Source organism: Sapajus apella, unplaced genomic scaffold, assembly GCF_009761245.1.
Source record: "Sapajus apella isolate SASKATOON/1434 unplaced genomic scaffold, GSC_monkey_1.0 scaffold15, whole genome shotgun sequence".
Classification (NCBI taxonomy): Eukaryota; Metazoa; Chordata; class Mammalia; order Primates; family Cebidae; genus Sapajus; species Sapajus apella.
In genome coordinates, this window is record NW_022436955.1 from 8,529,611 (window position 1) to 8,551,588 (window position 21,978).

At 38.7% G+C, this 21,978-nt stretch overlaps 1 protein-coding gene across 6 annotated transcripts in view; it reads right to left on the reverse strand.

Annotated features, from left to right (window-relative positions):
• The window catches only part of CDH11 (cadherin 11), a 166,666-nt gene that overhangs the window by 20,681 nt on the left and 124,007 nt on the right, over positions 1–21,978 (reverse strand). For all 6 annotated transcript variants that reach the window (XM_032284107.1, XM_032284103.1, XM_032284106.1 and 3 more), the window contains 7 exons: positions 21,836–21,955; positions 20,692–20,859; positions 17,130–17,317; positions 10,830–11,083; positions 3,568–3,704; positions 2,593–2,726; positions 2,241–2,358 (listed from right to left, as the gene is read on the reverse strand). In XM_032284107.1, the coding sequence (XP_032139998.1) occupies positions 2,241–2,358; positions 2,593–2,726; positions 3,568–3,704; positions 10,830–11,083; positions 17,130–17,317; positions 20,692–20,859; positions 21,836–21,955 (1,119 nt within the window). The remainder of the gene's footprint in view (positions 1–2,240; positions 2,359–2,592; positions 2,727–3,567; positions 3,705–10,829; positions 11,084–17,129; positions 17,318–20,691; positions 20,860–21,835; positions 21,956–21,978) is intronic.

Here is a 21,978-nt window from a genome sequence, read left to right on the forward strand (position 1 = left end):
AAAGATCCTTTTTGTAAATATCCCATGATAAACAGGAATATTGCTAGGAATGCAGCCCCAGGAATTAGATCTCCAATGTAAGTTGAGAATTGCATCAACGCAGGTGAATGATTGACCCCAAATATTTGAGAAGCTAGACAAAAGATGGTGGCTAAGAGGCACATGAGAACATCTGAGTTTTCTGGAAAACTGAATCAATCTCTTCACTAGAGTTAAAACTAAATCCATTACGCAATATATGGTTACAAGCATTTCTTTGTCAGAAAACTGATATAAGCCTAAGCAGAAAAAACATAGCAGTCCGTGAATTCAAGGTGAAACTGGAAACAAATTTGAAAATGCAGAAAATTTCAAGAGTAAACATAGGGATTTTCATAAATTCAAGTACAGATGTATACATATCTTAGAAAGCATTATGCAAACACTGTTTGTGCCACCCTGTTCAATTCAGTTCAGTACACATTTTTAAATCTTCACTATGTGCCTGAGCTTCCCTGTTTTGGAGAAAAACTATCATTACAAAATGAATTCCTATATCACATGTCTGGGTGTGTTTCTGGTTGAGAACTATCCATTTACTTTAGTGATTTGCAGAATTATCTCTTTCAGAGACTTACAAGTGCACATTCACCAAAGCCAAAAGGTGAAAGAAAAACCCTAGTGTAAGTACAAAATCAAAGAGCGTCAAGTAATGTTTCTGTTTTAAAATGATGGAATCATTTACACAGTGAATCAGGGGTTGTTTCATAGGCTTCTTTTAAAACACATTTTTTTTACATATAACTTCCTTCACACTTCAGTTCTTAAGAGCAAGTTCATTATAGAAAGCAAGGCATTGGGAGAGAAAAGGCTGTCATAATACCTAGTGCATTTTGCCCCATCATCTAATTTGGTGTGTGCTTGATTTATAAGGCTCATAATTAAATACTCACATGAGTTGAAGAAATAATAAAATAAATCAAATCATGTACTCTTAAAGCCCAAGCAGGATGGGGAGCACCTGTCTGCTTTAATCATCAACGCAGAAGGAGTCAGTGGTTAAGGCTATAGCATCCGGCCTCTGAGAGCCTAGGTTTAAACCCAGCCATAACTTCTATTTGGTTGATTGATTTGAAACAAGTTATTCAATGATTCTGTGCCTTGTTTTGTTCATCTGTGGAATATGGGTGATAATGATGCCTGCCTAGGATGTTGTTAAAAAAAACTAAGTGGACAGAGTGTAGAAAGGATCTTGGCATGGGTCATGGAACACAGCAACTGGTATTTATGGTACTGATTATAGTGATAACAATATTGGGGAAAGTAATAACATTTGCTAGAAAGTTTAGGAACCTCTAAGCTTGTTCTCAATCACCGGGCAAGCAATCTATCTATGGCCTAGGAGATGGCTAGCATGGATTGCAGGAATATAGCAATCATTATTCCTCCTTTTGCTCCCATGTTAAATGATGGCCCTTGTCTGCCTGTTTTCACAGGCCTGCACCGTCACAAACTTAAATGGGCTATTTCACTACCAAGTAATGCACAGAGCAAAACAGTGTGGCTGAGAGTAAAAAATATACATACATACTCATTGTTGCTGGCTCTGCCACCAACTTTAGGGACTGTATCAGTTCTGGGATTACGTAAATGAATACATCTATTTCTAATAATCTGAAAGTCTGGAACCTCCTTAACTGATGAAAGGAGAAGCAGGAATCATATTAAATTTTGCCATTTTCATAATGGACAAACAATGCTTTGTTTCATGCCCTTCAGGCAACCATTCTGCACTAGTTTTAGATAACAAGCTCCGTACCCAGCCACATTGCATTAAAACTATGCTTGGAAGGGAAGGCCAGCTGAAAGATTAAATTGCCTTACAAAGTTGAACTAATCTCTTTTAATGCTTTACTTGATATCAATATTCATAAAGCCATCTTCCCCCAAGGGTTTATCAACCTCCTGAAAAAAAAGATAAATGGAGTTGTTTGCATATTGACCCTGTAAGCTTCCCCACTTTAGTTTTCCGACTGCTTCATGAATATCAAAGCCAAGAAAAGTAAAATAAAATTAGACTCACTTATTCACATGCATCACATGAACCCATGTTTCAGAACAGAGGTGACATTATTATTTCTGGTGTGTTCTTCAACAGGAAGACATTATAAAGATTAGTTAAAATACTTGTGCTATGCAATGTAAACGCCATTTGTTTTCCAGTTCTACTTCTCTGAACGCATAGAAACCTTAGTACGAACCTCGGTTGTCTCTGACTGTGAAATTTGGATTGTGAATGATTTCAGGGGGTAGGCTGAAGATAAATCTTGGTCCATTGGCCGTGTCATCCTTGTCATCTGCACTAATTGTAACAATTGGCTGAAAGAGAAAGGTGGCCCATAAATAAATCATGCTGACATTGGCACATCATTTATTCAAAAATTCCTGGCTGACTAGAAACCCTGATTTTAATTAGAGAACACAGCTTCAGAGCAAAACCTTGGCTCTGAAACCTTTTTGGGCAGTGGTTGGTATCTCTAGGTGATGCTTTAAAAGACACACTCTATTTTCAAGTGTGTTGCTCCTAGCCAGGGTTAGGGAAAGCAGCATTACCTGGTTGGAAAGCGGCTTGGTCTGATCACTCTCACAGATGAAACCTTCATAAGGGGCAGCAAACTTGGGAGCATTATCGTTGACATCAAGGACCCTAATGGCCACCGGGACTTTGGCTTCCTGATGCCGATTGTCTGGGAAGAGAGAATGCAGACAGTCGAGAAAGGTCAGGGAGAAATACACATTGGTCCCAGCATGCTCTTGGAAAAGAGTGAGCTACAGCCACCCATTTGGGCAGTGCAGGAAGAGATGTTCTTGTCACAGAATCTATGTAAGAGCTGAAGGGTGCTAAGTACAGTGGGAAAGGCATATCCTAGAATAAGTGTCAATGTTAGATCAGTAAGAACTAAACCACTTTTCCACGTCTACTGATTATGATGCTGAGCTTTAATTCTAAAGGCTTATTATGGATCCTGTTGCCCAGAGAGTAATCTATCAAAGTGCTTCTTAAATGTGGGAGTATACAGAGAAGCATTAAAACCACCTGGGGACTTGTTGGAAACAAAAACTCTCGAACTCTATCCCAGACCTACTGAATCAGCGATTCTGGGGCACGGTCCAGAAAGCAGGCTTAATGACGGGTCAACCTGATGCATGATCAAGTTTGAGTTGTTGTCTATACATAAACAAGAACCCACAAACCTTGGGCCTAAGCACTTTGCTTTTCTGGTTTTAGCAAAGACTAGTGACTGGATGGAGTGGGAAATCTTTCAGTGATGGTTATGAGTTTCAAACTCCTGAGAGCTGTGAACTCTCTTGCCAAGTCTATACACAGTTCTGTCAGAGAAAACAAAAACATCTCCCTTTGCCTATGTGTCTTCCGAGAGAGATAACCAAAAATGCATGTTAAAGACTGAAAAATCTGTTTAAGGCCAAAAAAGTTAGGCTATCTCAGCTATTTTATTTTCCAGAATATAAAGTCTGAAGTAATAATACTTGGTAAAGTAAAATCAAAACCCTGAGGAGAAAACTTACGGATTTCTGCTGCAAAGACAGTGATGTTGAGCCAGGCTGTTTCCTCTCTATCCAGAGGTTTTGTAGTTTTAATAAAACCATCCTCTGGATTAATAGTGAAAAATCTGTCGAGGTCAGTGTGACGATCGATGGAATACCTAAGCAGAATGCAAATGAAGCAATTAGACCAAGACATTCGGAGCAGCTTAATATTTGAATATTTTCTCCTTGCTATATTTAAAGCAAGTTTCTCAATGAATTGCTTAAGCTGGATTTTCTTTCTAATCAAATTTACTTTTGAAACTTCACACATGAATCTTTTATAGAAATAATTTTGCCACACTGGAATTCCTTATTCAGTACAAAGAATGAAAGAGTTGTTCAGCATATTTGATTGAGAAGTATAATAACATGGTGCATATTTCTCCATATTTACTACAATCACCCATCCTCTGAATATTTATGAAACTGCATCTGGGAAGTGAGTTTGCCTTGCTCCCAAACTACTCAGAAAGTCACATATGTATCAAACCTCTGCCAGATTTTTGCATATGAAATACTAAATACTTTCAAGTGTACTAAAACTTATCAAGATCCTGTAATAGACCTAAAAATCCATTTGTCTTTATTTAAAGAAAACTGCAGCCTCGTGTGGTGGCTCACTCCTGTAATCTCAGCACTTTGGGAGGTTGAGGTGGGTGGATCATTTGAGGTCAGGAGTTCAAAACCAGCCTGGCCAATATGGCAAAATCCCATCTCTGCTAAAAAAAAATACAAAAATTAGCTGGGGGTGGTGGCACACCGTATAATCCCAGTTACTCAAGAGGTTGAGGCATGAGAATCACTTGAACACGGGAAGTGAAGGCTACAGTGAGTGAGATGATGCCACTGCACTCCAGCCTGGGTGACAGAGAGAGACTCTGTCTCAAAAAAGAAAAAATTAACTATATTTCAGTAAATCTGTTTAGTTTATCTGGTTTTAGGGGTACTCAGTTTGCTTGCATCTGAATTCCAGTGTGCAATGTACAAAGTAAGCTTGGCCATTTATTTGTAGGGCATTTCTTCCCATATTTTAATGACTCCAGGCTGTGCATAACAGCATAGCTTGAAGGTTTTAGCTGCTCCCATCCACTAAATTAACTTTTTACTAATAAATAACAAAAAAATCACATAATATTATTGGGCTGTATTTATGGCAAAGTGAGGTGGGAGATGGGGGAAGAATGGTTTTACTGAGTTGTAAAATAACTTGCCCAGTATACAATCTTGTTTTAATGGGTCTGTTGAGCTCCAAAGACCTTTCCCTTTCCACTCCCTTATACTAACTTCAAAATAGAAAAGAACAAAAATTGGTTATGTTAATTCAGGTAATATGCTGAGCTTCATAAGTGGGTAGTTTTCTGCTCTTAGAGGTCTAAGTTATGATTTTCAAAAATTTACAGAATGAGTATGTCAGAAGGCATTCAGTGATGGTCAAAAACCAAAGGCTATTAGAGACAGCAGAGACCAGGAATATCAGAAGGTTTAATCACCTAGATTTACAAAAGATGAAATTTACAAATGGCCTATGTCTAGTTTCTGGAAGAGACAATATTGGAACCCAGATCTTCTAATTCCATATCATGTTCTTCTCAGGAAAGAGGGACTCACACTGAGTGACTCTTCACAGTATACAAACATGAGCTCATTCATTATGTCACTTAAGTTCACAGGTCCGCATAAGAATGGAATGAGATGAGTTCCCTTGCACAGTGACCAAACCAAAGATATTTTCAGGAGAGGCTCAGCAACTGAGCCCTCAGCAGATAACACTAAGTGGAAAGGAATCAAAAAAATAATCAAAGACTTTTCTCCTTCCATGAGGGAGCTCACTGTTTAGTTGACATGACAACATACGCATAGAAAGAAAGATCATTAAAAATTCAATCATTATTCTATAGAAATGAATGGCATGAGTTTTGGGGTTTTAGAAGTGCTAGGTACAACTTCATGATCTGCTACATAGAAGCTGGATGATATTGGAAAAGCCACTTAAGTTCTTTGGACCTTAGCATATCTATCTTTTAAAATGCACACAGACACACAGACACACACACACACACACACACACACACACACACACACACACACATATATATATTTTTTCCTTCTAATAGAATCTCACTATGTTACCCCAGGTGGTCTTGAACTCCTGCTTACATCATCCTCCTGCCTCAACCTCCTGGGTAGCTGGGATGGCAGGAACCTGTCTGAACTGGAATATTAATAGTCCCTAACTTTTCTGTTATCTGTGAGAATTCAATAAAATAATAAATGTTTAATATACATAATGTAGTGACTCACACAGAGTAAGCATTGCAACCAACAGTAACTGCTATTATTTTTGTTGTTGATGCTGCTGTTACACACTGAGAATGGATTGTGGAAGCTCTCGAATGTAAGATTGTGACCTTCATCCCATAGCCAGAGAGAAATCATGGAAGGCTTTCAGCAGAGGAACAAATAAATGGAAGCAAGCTCTCAAGGAGATCAATACCATATGATGGGCAAGATGGTCTGAGCAAGATAGAGTAGAAGAAGGAGCAGAGGAAACTTAAGGATTTGATGTCATTTTTAAATACACAACGTGATGAAAGAGAAGTACAGGGTTGACAGAGGAAATGGAATCCTAGATGACGACAAAAGCCCCAGTAGGATTTAGTGGATATTTGAACATCTAGGGAAGGCTGAGGGAAGGTTGTTTCTCACCTGAGTGTCTGAGAGAGGGAGATTTGGAGACACTGAAAAAGAAAGTCTTTGCTATTGTGAATAGTGCTGTGATGAACATTTGAGTGCTTGCGTCTTTTTATTTTCTTTTGGATAAATATTGTAAAATAAATTTTTATAAAATTGATTTTCCTTTGGCTATATGCCGTATAATAAGACGGGATCAATTATACCTCCAACCTCAGAACTATGCAACATAACCATGTAATAAGCCTACACGTGTACCTCTGAATCAAAAATGAAAGTTAAAATTACTTAAAAAATTAAAAATAACGAAAAAGAAAAGGAAAAAAAGTCAATTGCCAGGAAGGAAAGGTTGGCATTTAATAAGGGATATGTCAAAATGCTCAGAGAGCAAAGACTCAACTCGATTGTAGGCTTCGGGAAGTCAGGGTGGAAACAGCCGTTTCTGTTTTAAAGTATGCCACAATCATTATAAGATCAAAAATATGTCTTGGATAAATAAGTGAGCCAGTGAAAGAAAAAGCAAATGGGTGAAAATGCACAACAGACAATATTGTAAATGCAGAATTAGAATTGGGGAGAAAGATCAGCCTAGGAGCAGGAAATCTGAAGCAGCAACTCAGGTCAATTACAGCATAGGTAAAAGCCCGATAGGTGGACACAGAGAGAGAAAGGACCAAGTCAGTGCCTGGACAGGGATTAAAGACTAGTGAAGACATCAGGTACCAGGCACAGTGTTATCAGAGGCATAAGAGATTAGTGCCAAGAAAACTAAAGGGAGAGAATATTTTAGAAAGAAAATCATAAACAAAAATGTGTCTAATGCTACAGTTTAAGAAAAGAAAAATCTGCAGAATTTCCAAGAAGTTGAGTTAGGGTGATATTTCAAGGCCTCTATTATATGTCCAAGGACACAAATTTCCTCAAAGGTGAAGGGAAGCAACCAGGAAATTAGGTAGGGAGAATAAAAGACCCATCAGAAAAAAAGCTTTGAATAGGCTAGGTGTAGTGGTTCATGCCTGAAATCCCGGCATATTGGGAAGCTGAGCCAGGAGGATCACTTAAGCCCAGAAGTTCAAGACCAGCATGAGCAACATAGTAAGACCCCTTCTCTACAAAAACAAAAGCAAAATTAGACAGGCCTGGTGGCATGCACTTGTAGTCCCAGTTACTTGGGAGGCTGATGTGGGAGGATCACCTGAGCCCAGGGAGCTCAAGTCTGCAGTAAGCCATGATGATGCCACTGCACTCCAGGCTGGTTGACAGACTGAAACCCTGTCTCAAAAACAAACAAACAAAAAGCTTTGACTATTCTCTTATAATTTGTCTGGCATTTCTAAAGAACCTAAAGACCCAAGTAGGTGGGAGTGGGGGGTTGGTTCAAGTGTGATATTGAGCATCCTTGGATAATTATAGACATGGAAATTGCCTACATGTGCAGAAGAGCCACATGTAGGCATGAAGTAAACATGACCCAAATAATCAATTGCAGATGTGAATCCTTGAAGACAATGAGGTGCAGAGGGAATGAGTGAGTGTTTCTACGTCACAGTCCCTGCTCTTCTAAAAAGTTTCTAATGCACTTCGATATTCTAGGCCAAAGATAACTCATTTAAAATTCATACCATGAACATTTTTGAGTAGTCTAAAGGTGTTAGAAGAGTCCATAGTCATTATGTAATGTATCATTCTGCACAGAGAGAATACAGTAATCAAACCTTCTTGGGAAATCTTTCCATTAGAGGCTGCTGAGTTAAAGTAAAAATCTCAGAATGAACTCAAGACAGATCTGGGTTAAAATCCAGTGTTCAACACTGACTGTCCACATGACTTTAAAATAGTCCCATCATAGCTTCAAGCCTCAGTCTTCCCACCTATTCAATTCAAGAGCAGTCATAGCCACAAAGAATGTCAGTGAGAACTGACTGAAATAACTTTGTAAAACCTGTAGTATGAGGCTGAGAAGACGTTCAGTAAATGTTAATTACCTCTCTTTTCCTCAGAAGAATCAATGTTCAAAGATCCAAAAGCAACACAACAACACTTATAGTTGGGAATTTTTTCTTCCCTTCCACTGTTTTCTTTGATAGAAATGGACAAACTCCATAGTTCATGTAATTACTTTTCATACTTAGATCCATTTACTCTTTAATAAGTGTCTGCCTCCCTAAGTACGTTGGGAAACCCCAGTGTGTGCTCAATGAAGATTTGTTAAATGAATGTGTGAATAAGATGTCATCACTTCTATTACACTTCCTATTTCACACTCAGAAACTGTGAGCTTGACGTTCTAAGTCAAATCAGGAGTTATTTTACTTATTTGTTCAATAAATATTTGTTAGATATTGACTTTGGGCTATGTACTCTGTTTAGTGGTAGGTGCAGTGATGAGTTAGAACAGGGGCCAGAAAACATGTTCTGCAAAGGGCTAGCCAGCAAATGTTTTAGCTCATGCAGAAATTAGAATCTCTGTCTCAACTACTCAACTCTGCCCTTGTAGCAGGAAAGGAGACATAGGTAATATGCAAACAAATGGTGTGACTGTCCTCCCATATAACATTATCTACAAAAATAGGTGGTGGGGAAAAGATGAAGAACTCACAGTTCCTGATTTCGAAACATATTACAAAGCTATGGTGATGAAGACTATGTGGTACTGCCGAACGGACAGACATATAATCGGTGGAATGTAATCAAGAGTACAGAAACAAACCTGGATTCTATGACCATCATCAATTTCCAACATTAATGCCAAGACCATTCAATTAAGAAAGAATAGTCTTTTCAACAAATAGTGCTGGAATAATTGGATATGTATATGCAAAATAATAAAGTTGGATCCCTTCCTGAGAACATATATAAAAGTATACTCAAAATTGATTTTAAAAACTTATATGTGAAAGCTAAAACCATAAAGCTTAACGTGTAAATCATCATGACCTTAGACAATTATTTCATTATAGACATTAAAAAAAATAGATCCATTGGAACTCATCAAAATCAAACCTTTTACACCTCAAAGGACACTGTTAAAACACTGAAAAGATATCTCATTGAATGAGAAAAAAAATATTTGCAAATCATATATCTGATAAGGCCCTACCATTCAGAATACATAAAGAACACTTACAGCTCAACAACAAAAAGATAAATAATCCAATTATGAAATGGGCAAAATACTTGAACAGATATTTCTCCCAAGAAGATATACAAATGGTTAATAAGCACATAAAAAGATGCTCAGACCAGGTGCAATGTCTAATGTCTATAACCCCAGCACTTTGGAAGGCAGAGGCAAGTGGATCACTCGAGGCCAGGAATTTGAGACCAGTGTGGACAACACAGCAAAACCCCTCTCTGTTAAAAAAGAGTAGCTGGGTATGGTGGCCTGCTCCTGTAGTCCCAGCTCCTCGGGAGAATTGCTTGAACCTAGGAAGCAAAGACTGCAGTGAGCCGAGATCACGCCACTACATTATAGCCTGGGTGACAGTGCGAGACTCCGTCTCAAAAAAATGTGTTGAATCTGTGATTCAACCCCTTCTCAGCCTCCTTCTCATCACCTTCTCATGAGTGGAGGAGCGGAGTTCTGGATCACTTTTCCTTTTTTCTTTTTCTTTCTTTCTTTTTTTTGTTTTTTGAGATAGGGTCTCACTCTGTCGCCCAGGCTATAATGCTACTCTCACTGCAGCCTCGATTTCCCAGGTTCAAGCAATTCTCCTGCCCCAGATTTCCAAGGAGCTGGAATTACAGGTATGCGTCACCATTCCCAGCTAATTTTCGTATTTTTAGTAGAGACAGCATTTCACTGTGTTGTCAAGGCTGGGCTTGAACTCCTGACCTCAGGTGATCTACCCACCTTGGCCTTCCCAAAGTGCTGGGATTACAGGTGTGAGCCACTGTGCTGGCCACAGTTCTGGATCACTTTTTTTTTTGTCACACACACACACAAATGTATTCATAATAAGAACAGCACCTGAAATTTATTTGGACACTTGGTTACTTTCACAAAGTATTCAGCAGCAGTTAGACAGAGCTGGTTTTCTTTGCCTCCTGCTCAGTGGCTGTGTCATTGCAGGCAAGTCATTTTGTCTTGCAGTGCCTCCAATTTCCTCTCATTTTAAGGGATAACAATTCATGCATCAGTTACATTGAGGGGATAGATTAGATCACATATCTAACCTCTTCACAGAGTAACTGGAGGATGGGAAGGTAGCCAACAAATTGCAATTACTCTAATTATTCCACAATCATTATTTATACTTCACCACAGTCCCCTGAGGCAGACAGGCCCAGCTCAGAGTTATATCACCTAGTATGCCGGAGAAAATCTGCTCCAGAGAAACGTCACGTAGCCTGAACAACCCTATCCAAAGTCAGGAACTGAGGTCAAGTGAAGCTCATGTCTTCTAAATCTTAATTTTGTTTACATTCTGTTGAACCTGATAAACATGGACTCTTTTTGAAACTGAAGAACGTGGTTCCTACAGGGCGTTCCCAGAACCTCTTGACTCTAAAATTCCTCATCCATTCCCTTAAAATAAATCATTCTGTACCTTATCTGACTGTTGGCAGCATCAGGGTCTTTGGCATGCACTCTCCCAACCACGGTCCCAGCAGCTGCATTTTCTTGGACTTCGTGGATGTAACTTGGGGCCAAGAACATAGGGGGCTCGTCAGCATCTTCCACTGCAATCTTGACGGTCACGGTGTCCTTGAAAGGCCCATTGCTGATAAACTTCTGGTCGATGTGCATATTGGCTGCCTCTACCTTCAAGCTATAGGCTCTTTTGGTTTCAAAATCTACAGGCTGGCAAGAATGAAGAGAAGATTGACAACCAATTCCTTGAAAGAATAATGGAAGAGAAAGACCTGATTGTTTTACAGGGCAGAGTGAATAGTTTCTCAAAGAGAGAAAATCAAAATCTATTCAATATCAAATTACCTGAGCCATTTGGTCAGAAAATCAGACAAATCAACTGCTGAAACTTAGAATGTGCTTAGTGGGTCACTCTAAGAGCATGACAGATACAGAAAGACCATATCATCTAAAGTGAACTTTACTCTATATAGCAACACTAATGTTGCCCAAATCAGTCACTAAGAACTATCTAAGGAAGGGAATTAAAATGCTACAAAAGTACATTTGGTAGCTCATTGTGAAAAGTATTAAGTATCTTGGTAACAAAAATACCCACTGAATTTCAGCCGAAAAAACATGTCTTGTTTGTTGATTGCCTTATACCTCTCCTAAACCCAACCATGCAGCTTGATCAGATGGAAAGCTTCATGTTTAAACTTTCTGACGACATTATGTTTCCCACTGTCTGGGACTCTTAGCAGCAGTGGCCCAGAAGATGACTTAGGGTGGTTTATAGGTAATTTTGATAGGTGAGGTTGTCAAATGACATTAACTTACCTATTGAGATAATTATTTCCTTTCCAAGTCTTTAAATCCTTAACACACCAAGTAGAACACCTCCACTTTAACATATCTGCTCTGTTTCGCAATCTCTTTTGTGAGAGATTATTACAACCCTAGTTAGAATGCAATGGCATTGTTTTGGTTTGATTGCATTTATTTTTAAGTTGCCTTCTATTTTTGGCAAGTGACAAGATAATGAGGGAAATGCTTCCTTAAAATAAAAAAAAATGCATATATATTAAAGATGGTCTATTTAAAGAAAAACAAATGTAAGCAGTAAAATTTTACATGGATATGAAAGAAAAAAGTGAGTAGTAGCATTTGAACGGCTGTAGTTATAGAAAAATTGATGGTAAACACTCCCTAATTCTGAATGAGAGGAGTTAACAGTGAATCACTCAGCAAAGGGTGGAAAGTAACATTGTAGCAGAGAAACAAGTCCTGATACCTAGAAAACAACTTTCTCATTAGCACTCTGGATATTGCTGAACTACCAAATGTTTGGAAAGAGTTTCACCTTTTAAGGTGAGCATCTGCCTCCCATGCTGTTGTAATTTGCCTGGCAAACACTTATTCTGAATGGGCATGTAGTCATGGGGCTTATTCCTGACCTAATTTTGCAATACTCTAAACTAAGGCTGATAGCAGTTTCAACAGGGTTAAACATGTTGGATATCCTTGACACTTTTTCCATCATCTTCTCACCTCCATCTTCCCAGTCAGGAAATTCTACCTTTCCTAAATCTAAATCTGCCCCCAGCCTTTCCATCAACCTGGGGCCCAGCTGTTCTTGGCTAGGTTACAGAGCAGTGAAAAAGGAATGATATTTATAGGCTGAACATACAAGATTGCTGCAACTTTTCACAAATCCCTTCAATTATTGGCATCAAACACTGCAATATGATAGTTCTGAGACTGGGGAATTTATAATCAGAAAAGTAGAAAATTTCTAATAACAGATATTCTGTTGATGTTGGTACAGCAGAATCTTTTGTACTTGGTTTAGGCATATGCCTAAGGACCTGGAGCCATTTTCCCACGGAAAGCCCTGTTGGTGTTGAGGATACTATCCTCATGCTGCAGTCTGGCTGATACATTTCACATCCCAAGCTAAGCTCTCCAGGTCTCTGAAAAGGTTTGTGTGGGATGGCCTTTCCTGGTTTGGCAAGATTCCAAGTCTGGTAGTCAGTTTAAGCCTCATTGCCTTGTGAAGTCCTCCTCAATAGCCCCAGGTAGATTTGTGGGGTCTCCTAGTGGCCCGCTGGCAGCCCCTCATTTTCCTCCCCAGTGAGGTAGGGATGGAGTGAGATAGAGAAGAGCATCCCTAAGCAGTCTATAGAGTCTTGCTGCTCTTTGCTGATCTTTGTCCCACAGTATGCAAGAATGACTGGACCAAGTAATAATATGCATCCATCATTTTGACTGGAGTAGGGCTGATAGATGCATAACATTTAGACATTTGCCTACAATTCTTTCCCTTCCTCCCTCCAAAAAAGATGTGAGGTAGTTTCCCATGTGAACATTTATGTCCATGTTATGAGTAGTTGAAATAAAGCTAAATGAGGCAACACATTGCATAAGCCATAAAAATCTTAATACCCCCTAGTTTACTAATCTCACCTCTGAAAATCTTCCCTGAGGGATTAATTCAACAGAAAACCAAAACAAACAATATTCAAAAATGCATGATATGTGTTAGATACAATAGAAGGTTATATCTAAACTGTGGAAATGTACACACAAAACACCAAATCCAACTGTGAGATTTTATTAAGGAAATAATGATTTGTCAATAGGATGGGATGTTATGTAGCCATTAAAAATGATTACAGATATTATATAACAGCATGTAAAATGTTTATGATGTGACATTAAGTTAACAAATCAGATCACCCTCTGATTGCAACCGTGTTAAATGTGACGTATCCACATCTATATACATGTGGACAAAGAATATCAAGAAAAATCAGACATAAAAATAGTTTTATTAAAATAGGGAATATTAAAAATGCCTTCTAATTCTGCTCTTACCCTACTTTACAAGTAGTTTATTTGGTTGAAAATAAATAGCTCAGACACTGTGCTGAGATTTCTCTGAGAGAGATAGGATTCCCATTTAGTCAAAGGCGCTGCGTGAACAGATTGGATTTTCCTCTCAAAGCCCACCAAGCCCCCTAAAACTTCACTTTATTTTAATTTAATTTAATTTAAATTTTTAAATTTATTTACTTATTTATTTATGTACTTTGGGCTCTGGGGTACACGTGCACATTCCGCATCCTGCAGGATTGTTGCATAGGTACATACATGCCATGGTGGTTTGCTGTCTCCATTCTCCAGGTGTTATCCCTCCCCATTCTTACTGCTCCCCGCCCCCGCCGCTGTCCCTCCACTCCCCTCCTCTCCACCCCCCACCACACCTAGCCCAGTGAGTGTTGTTTCCTTCCCTGTGCCCAAGTATTCTCATTCTAAAACCTGGCTCTTCCTCAGCTAGCCACATAGAGATTATCTAAATACCCCAAGGGTAGTTTCTCTCTCCCTTGTCCACCATTAAACTAAGACACAGAGTCAGAACTCAAGAAGTATTTGTTTTCTAAAATACTCAATAAATGAATGACTCTATCTAGTAATTATTTCTTGAATTCACCTCCTTCATTACCATCTCACTGCCTCTTCTACCTTCTTCAATTCTTTGTAATATCGCCCTTGAATTTTAACAAGTTTGTCCATTGATTTTACTGTATCTATCTTAAGACTCAAGATTGAAGTTTCTTAAATGTGTCCTGTTTCCATTGATACTAGCCCTTCATGAGCTATTTTTTTCCTGCCTTTTCTGTCCTTAACTATCCAGCAAATTCCTCCTCATCTATCAAGATTCAACTTGAGAACTGCCCCCTAAGAAGTCATTCATGACCCATGTTCATAGGTCTTATCATACTATTACAGTCCGTTTTCAACTGGGGAGTGATTTTGCTCCCAGTTACTCCAGGGATATCAGACAATGTCTAGAGTAATTATTTTTATTACTATTATCAGGACTCTTGGGGGTGGGCAGAGCATGAGCTTACTGATCTTTAGTGAGGGGAAACCTAGAATGCTACCAAATATCCTACAATACACAGAACAGCCTCCTGCAACAAAGAATTATCCAGCCCAAGACATCAACACTGCCAAGGCTGAGAAAACCCTCTTGGTTTTAATTATTGTTTCACTTCACTGTCCTGTTAAATTGTGAACTCCCTGTGGTCAGGACTCAATCTCTTCAGCTTTAGATTTCCAGTCTCTGGCAAAGGGCCTGCCTGACAAATAATAAGAACGCAGTTACTCTTGGAGGAAAAATGGGTGAATGAGTTAGAAATAAACAAAAATACTAAGTTAAAAAATGCTTTAAAATGCAAAAATATTGCTATAATGTCTCTGTAGACTTTTATGGTATTAAATTGAGTATAATGACTTTCACAAGGAGTCGTATTTTTCTCTGTTAAATCCATCTCTAATTTTTCTTTTCTTTTCCCTTGGTGGACATTTGGAACTTTGTGCTACAAGTTTAAACAAATGTTCTTTTACAAATGAAATAACATCTAGCAGTGTTTTAAACCTAAACATCAGTGCTTTATAGAAGATTATTCTTTTGCCAAAATAAACACACTGAATTGGGGGGAAATGTGCAAATTAATCACATGCAGAGAGCTCATTTACAATGTGTAAGTTCCATTGGGGTGACTTAAATATTTCAAGATTTCAGAGACAAAGTGTGTGTTTATGCCCTGAATACACTGAAAACAGGTGACAACCTTAGCATAACCAACTACCCAATTACGGACTGCAAAGGATGGGAGGCAGGAATTGCTGATGTCAATGTTCATAAGTCAGTGTCAAGCAGAAGAGATAGTAATATTAATTAACGAAGTAAGTTGACAGCTCTAGGCAACACACAATTCGCACAGCTACTTTTCCGGAGGAGAAACCCGAATTAGTGACTACCCTAGCTCCCTGTGGTTGATAATTAGGCTTCCTTAGTCCTGCCATTCATCCACCAATGTAGACTTTTCCAAGTAACCAAATTTCACCCCAACTTCCATATCCTTCATTTTCTTTATTTTTCTTATAACAGAGTCACCCCCACCTTCTCTTTGGTTTGTGCCCCGTAATATTTTCCCCAACCCCAACATACTTTAAAATGCTGTGAAAGATCAGCTTCTTAGCACAGGTCACTCCTTGCTCACCACCTCAAAGATTCCTTTCAGGACCAGTCTTCCCCCACTGGTCCTTGGCGCCTCTTTAGCTACTGGCCTCTTTATTGATTTTTCAAATTAATTTTCTATCAGTGTTACAGTCCAATCTTTTCCATTACACCAAGGAGTTTAATATTCACACTACAAAACCAAGTTGAAAATGAATGCTTGATTAAAACCAAGGTAATCCCATCCTTCAATTTCGATTTAATGCTCCATACACTCTAATGATGGAGAGGTGTTGATTTCTCAAGTGGTAAATCACGGGGAGAAACCATCTTAGAAGGTACTGGGACTATTTCTTCACTTGGAAGTGAATCTTATCTGGTTCTTTTTACAAACGCTTTCTGGCCCAGCTGTTTTCAAAATGCCTTGAGAGGGAAGATGCTCTAGAATAACCCTGGTCTGAATTCTAGGTCTGCCTGCCTGAGCTGTGTGACAGTGACTGGGCCAAACGATTTCATCTGTCTGAGCCCGAATCTCCTCAAAATTAAGTGGAAGTCTCTTTGCCCATTGGGGCAATGCCACCTACTTTGTATGATTATTTTTTGTGTGTGAAAAGTAGATAAAATTAAGAGCCTGGTGCTATGTCTGGCCAGTAGTTAGCATTGAGTAAACATAAAAAAGAAGAAACACTAGACTTCTCTTTGTAATGAACTAATCCCAGAGACATGTTTTTAATGACTGACTATGGCGGGAGGTCAATCATTGTTGCTTCTCCAGGTTCACTTGAGATAAAAACGAGCAGAGAATTGGCTTAAGTTTCACAGAGAGTCCAGCAATGCAGTGAATCTTGGATGTTGAAACAGGTAAAGTTCTGAACAGCCTACTTAACAGATTCAGCTTGGCAGGGCTAAAAGGTGGCAGGGGGTGGGGGAGAGGAATTCCATGCATGCTCAGAGCTTCTTCAAAATCTAGATTTATCTCATTGTCCTTCCCTCCATGGGAAAATATTTAAGAACTAACTAGAAATCTCAGGCAGGTATCACCAACCCCTTTTGTCAGTTTCTCTGCAGTAACAGAAACGAATACAATTCCGTGATCTTCCAGAGCTCAGGGCTCAACTACAAAGTTGGATTATCCCCCAATTTCACAAATTCTGACATTTTTTAACCATTACCTCCCTGTTTCTTGCAGTGTTGCTTTGGCAGAGCTGGCCATACCACTGACACGTCTGATTCCTTACCCTAACTCACCTTTTTCAGCTTTATCACGCCCTCCTGTGTTTCATAGTCCGTTGTGATTTCAAACAATTCCATACCATCTCCATCAACAATACTGTATGTGACTAAGCCATTCTCTCCAATGTCTGGGTCTTTAGCTTTCACTCTTCCCACCTCCTCCCCGGGGACACTTGCTTCTGACACAGACATCTGGTATACACCTAGAAGAAGAAGACATCTGTTTTTATTTTCCCTTTTATTTGGCAGCTGTAAGACTATAGATTTCATTGAATCCCAATACATTTCTCAAAGGATCAGAAATGGAACTTTCCATTGATTGAAACATGAAAGAAGTGAATGGTGTGGGGAGGAAGATCCCACATGGCCTGCTTGTCAAAAGAATGTGTTTTACAAATGATGATAAAACAATATCCAGGTCCAGGTGAAATGCTGGGGTCACCTGCCACATGTAAGGGAGGAAAACAATGCTCTGTTATATTTCCCATCAGGTAATGGAGAACAGGAAACATGTCTTGATCTATTAAAACAGCTGAGGCTTCTTTTCATGTCTTGTTGATGTTCCATGAACTAATTCCAAGGCTCACTTATGGTATTGCCAGGTGCCCAGAAAAAAAAATTCTCTGTTTAAAAGCTGTCCTTCAACAGCTCCGTATTTGCTTTAAAAATGCAAACTTTAACATAATTCCCTATCTAACTCTACATTGGACACTTCCCTTTTTTCACCTCCTTTACAACTTGGTCAGGTTTTATGTTCTCCAGAAAGCTTTCCTGCAGTGTGACCCTTCTATATATTTATTTAATGTTTACTGGGAACCTAATACTGTACATGGAGGTAGTGTCCTAGTGCCAGGACACTGTTTTATTTAGTTGTTTTGTTTACTACTAAACAAAACAGTCAGGATTCCTCTCAATGAAGCAGACTAAAAAGAAAATATAAAAACAAATGTAAACACATTCTGATATCATTGCAATGAAAAAGGAAAATAAAATAGATTAAAAGGGTTAAGATTCTGAGAGAATGACTATGTGGTTGTGTGTGTAACTGCATGATTGTGTGTGAGGGTGAAGGTGTAAATGTGTGAGTGGCTGTAATTGTGTGAGTATGAATATGTTGCTCAAGAGTGTGAGTGTGTGTATGAATGTGTGAGCTATTTGTGTGAATTTGTGTATTTGTATGAGTGTGATTGAATGCACGTGCTTGTGTTAAATATGTGTGGGTGAGAAGCAGAAAGAGAGACTGGTTTTCAGTAGTGTGGTTGGAGAAGACATTCTTTAGAAAAACGAATCTAAAAAGACTGAGCAAGACAATTATGTGAGTATCTGCAGTGTAAAAACTACAAGCCAGGTGATTAGCAAATGACAAAAACCCCAAGATAAGAAGATCCTGAATACCTACAGAGGAATAAGAGGAGGAGAGTGACTACAGCCTTCCGGTGAGAGATAAGGGCATGTAGGGAAGTGGAGGCCAAATTGTGTAAAATAGATCATTGTGGGAGATGGAAAAGACTTCAGGTTTTGTTTTAACTTGGGGAAATCACTGGAAGGTTTTCAGTAAGGAGTTAAGATTCAACATTATCTTATTTGCTTTTCACATCTAATGCTCTGTGTAAGATACAATATAGAGAAGCCAGCGTTGAAAATCTTGCCTCTATCATTTCCAAGCAAAGTGGTCTTGGGCAAGTTACTTAAGCTCATTATATTTTAATTTCCTCTTATAGAGATTTCATCAGTTCCAATACTTTGTCTATATTTACCAATAGTGCTTTGCTTTGCAACTTCCTTTTGGACTCATATTTTTTTAATCTCACCATACCCTCTATATTAAAGGATGAGTAAGAAGTGGGAGTCCCTTGTAGACAATTACCAATTACTCTGAAGATTTGGAAAGAAAAAAAAAAATGTCTTATGTGGATTTTCTCCAAATCTCATTCAAGTTCATGACTGTGAAACCAAGACAGCCAGTACAGTAGCAATGCAACTTTACAATATGATTGTCTATGACTAAGGGTAGTAAAGGCTGGCTGCTAATAATTCTGCTTGACCTTTCTTTTCCAGCACACCAGACAATCATACAGTATGGATAATGGAGCATGCAGTTTTAGAATGTTATATGAGCCTCAGGCTTATTGAGGATGCTGAACTTGTGCCTGGCCAGGCAAAGCAGTCTTGGGTAGATTCTTTTCCTTTAATTCCTTTGAGTAACCACAGTGCCTTTCTGGGGCCACATTCAGTTGCCTTTCTTGTTATCTCATTTGCAAAAAGTTCCATCTCTCTGATAGTAAGCTCATAGGCTCTAATTGAAAAAAGACACTTTCATGATGACCCACTCCCGCCATGCACCAACAGCACCAGCAGCACCACACTCATACTGTCCTTTCATATACATCTACATGTACATGGACAGACTTGTGTTCAAACTCTGACTTTGCCATATCTCTAGGGCATCTTCTGCACTTTTCACAGAAGCAAGGTTTATCTGTAAAATATAGGTTCTTGCAGAGATCTACAATAGTAGCACTATCATTAAAAGCTGATAGTTGCTGTAATTACAATTATTAATAACAACCTTTCGAAATCATTTTTTTTAATTTAATTCCCTCAGCAATTTTATAAATTTTGTAGGACAGCCATAATTCTCCAGGTAACAATGGCTAGAATTTGTTGACAACATATAGCCAGTTGTCATTATAAGATTCTACACTAGCTCCTTTAGTACAAACAGTAATCCTATGAATTAAGTACTATGGAAGATTGCATTTTCCAAAACATGGCCAAAACGATATCCCCCATCTCACATGCTTTTCCTTCAACATGACTTTGACAGGTCTTCCATTGAAAGGTAGGGTCTCCATGAACTCCACTTAGATCTGTGCAGCCTTATGACTCCAGTGGAAACAATATGATGTGACTTCTGAAGCTATTTAACAAAAGGCAACACAGTTTCTGCCTGGTGTCCTTGGGGATCACACTTTCAGAAACCAGCCCACGCAGAAAGGAAGCAGCAATCAACACAAGCTTGCCAGCCATGCAAGTAAGCTCTTTTGGAAGTGGATCCTCCAACCCCAGTGGAGCTGTCCCAGCTGATGCTGTGGGGAACAGAGGCATGCTGTCTCCCTCAAGCCTTGCCCAAATTGCAGACTCATGATATAAACAAATTATTATTATTACTGTTTTAAAACACTAAGTTTTCCAGGAGTTTGTTACATAGCAATTGATAACTGATTCAGGTACTGTTATATCCAGGTTAGAAATGAGGACACTGAGACAGAAAAAGGTTAATTAATTACTAGATTGCACCACTAGTACCTAGCAAAATGCTTAGCAAAAATAATACTTTGTTTCCAGGGTTGTAGAAAGTTTCACATCTTTCCTTTCTCCTACTTACTCTGTTCCACAGACATTTTTGTTGTTTTTGTCGTCTTGTTTTTCTGTTTTGCTTTTGTAAGAACGACGTGAATTGCCTCTAGTTTTCTAGATTTTCCTTTGATACCTCAGTAAAGCAGGAATGGGTTAGAGGAGGCAGAGAGATGGCTGTGGCACCATGGAAAAGTGAAAGCCAAGCCCACCTACTTACTCTGTGGAAACTTTGGTGGGTTGTCATTGACATCGGTCAGTGTGATCGTCACTTTGGTTGTCCCTGAGAGTCCGCCCATGTGTCCACCCATGTCCTTGGCCTGTATCACCACGTGGTACTCCTCCTTGGCCTCCCTGTCCATGTTGGGTAGGGCTGTTCTGATGATACCTGGACAGGAGAGCAGAAAACATCACAGATATTCGTTTATAACAACATTATGACAACAAGAAAGTTCTGAGCACTGAGGAAGCAATGCTGAATAAAATAGCCCATGCCCTCAGCAAGAATCATTTCAACATGATAATTATGACCAAAGGCAGCCATACTGAAGCATCATTATGTCTTTTCAAGCAAATCATAAAAATTACTATATAGCACTTGTATTTATGTTTTGTTGTACATGCAAATAATAACCTTATTCTTCTCAGACATAAATACCCTAGACTGAAATATTTGTGTGGTGATTACATGGATACCCATGACTAAACTCATATTTTTTGACTTCCAGCACAATCTTTTGTAAGACTATTGCTGCATACAATTCATAGGAATGTTTCGATGGTGCATATTAAGTTTAAAGTAAGAGGATCATATTTCCTGCAATACATTAAAATGTAAATGTTAATTTTTAAAAGAATGAACCAATGAGTTAAAATATGTACAATGCTTATACAAGCGCATACTGTCCATTATCACCTGTCAGTGAAAACAATTATAATAATCGAATTCTACATGATTGCTGGATATTGACCCATGATGGCATGATCACTTAAATCTTTAGGAGACATTTGGAAGCTTTTTCTCTCTGTAGATATGACAACATTTATGTGACAAATATAGAGAGCATTGTGGAAGCCTTAGTCCTTATTGTTCTCCTCCTACTGACATTAAAGTTTAATTTTAAGATGATATTTGGTTTTGGTCATCGTGAAATATAGGAAAAACAATAATAAATGTTTCATGGTATGCTAACTATATGCCAGGCACAAGCCAAGAGTCTAATACTCACATTAACCCTGTAAGGTAGCCCCTTTTTATTCTTTTTATATATTTGAGAAAACAGAGAAATAAATAGGTTTACTTTATCATGCCTGGGACCTCCTATTCACCATGTGTCACAAATCACAGTGACATTCCACAGTACCTGTCTGTGCTTCCACAGAAAAATAGGGTTGTCCTTCGAGGATACTATACACTAACTTGGCGCTATTTCCGTAGGTGGGGTCATCTGCATCTGAAGCTGTCACCTGGATTACTGACGTTCCTTAAAAGTGAAATAAATTAATT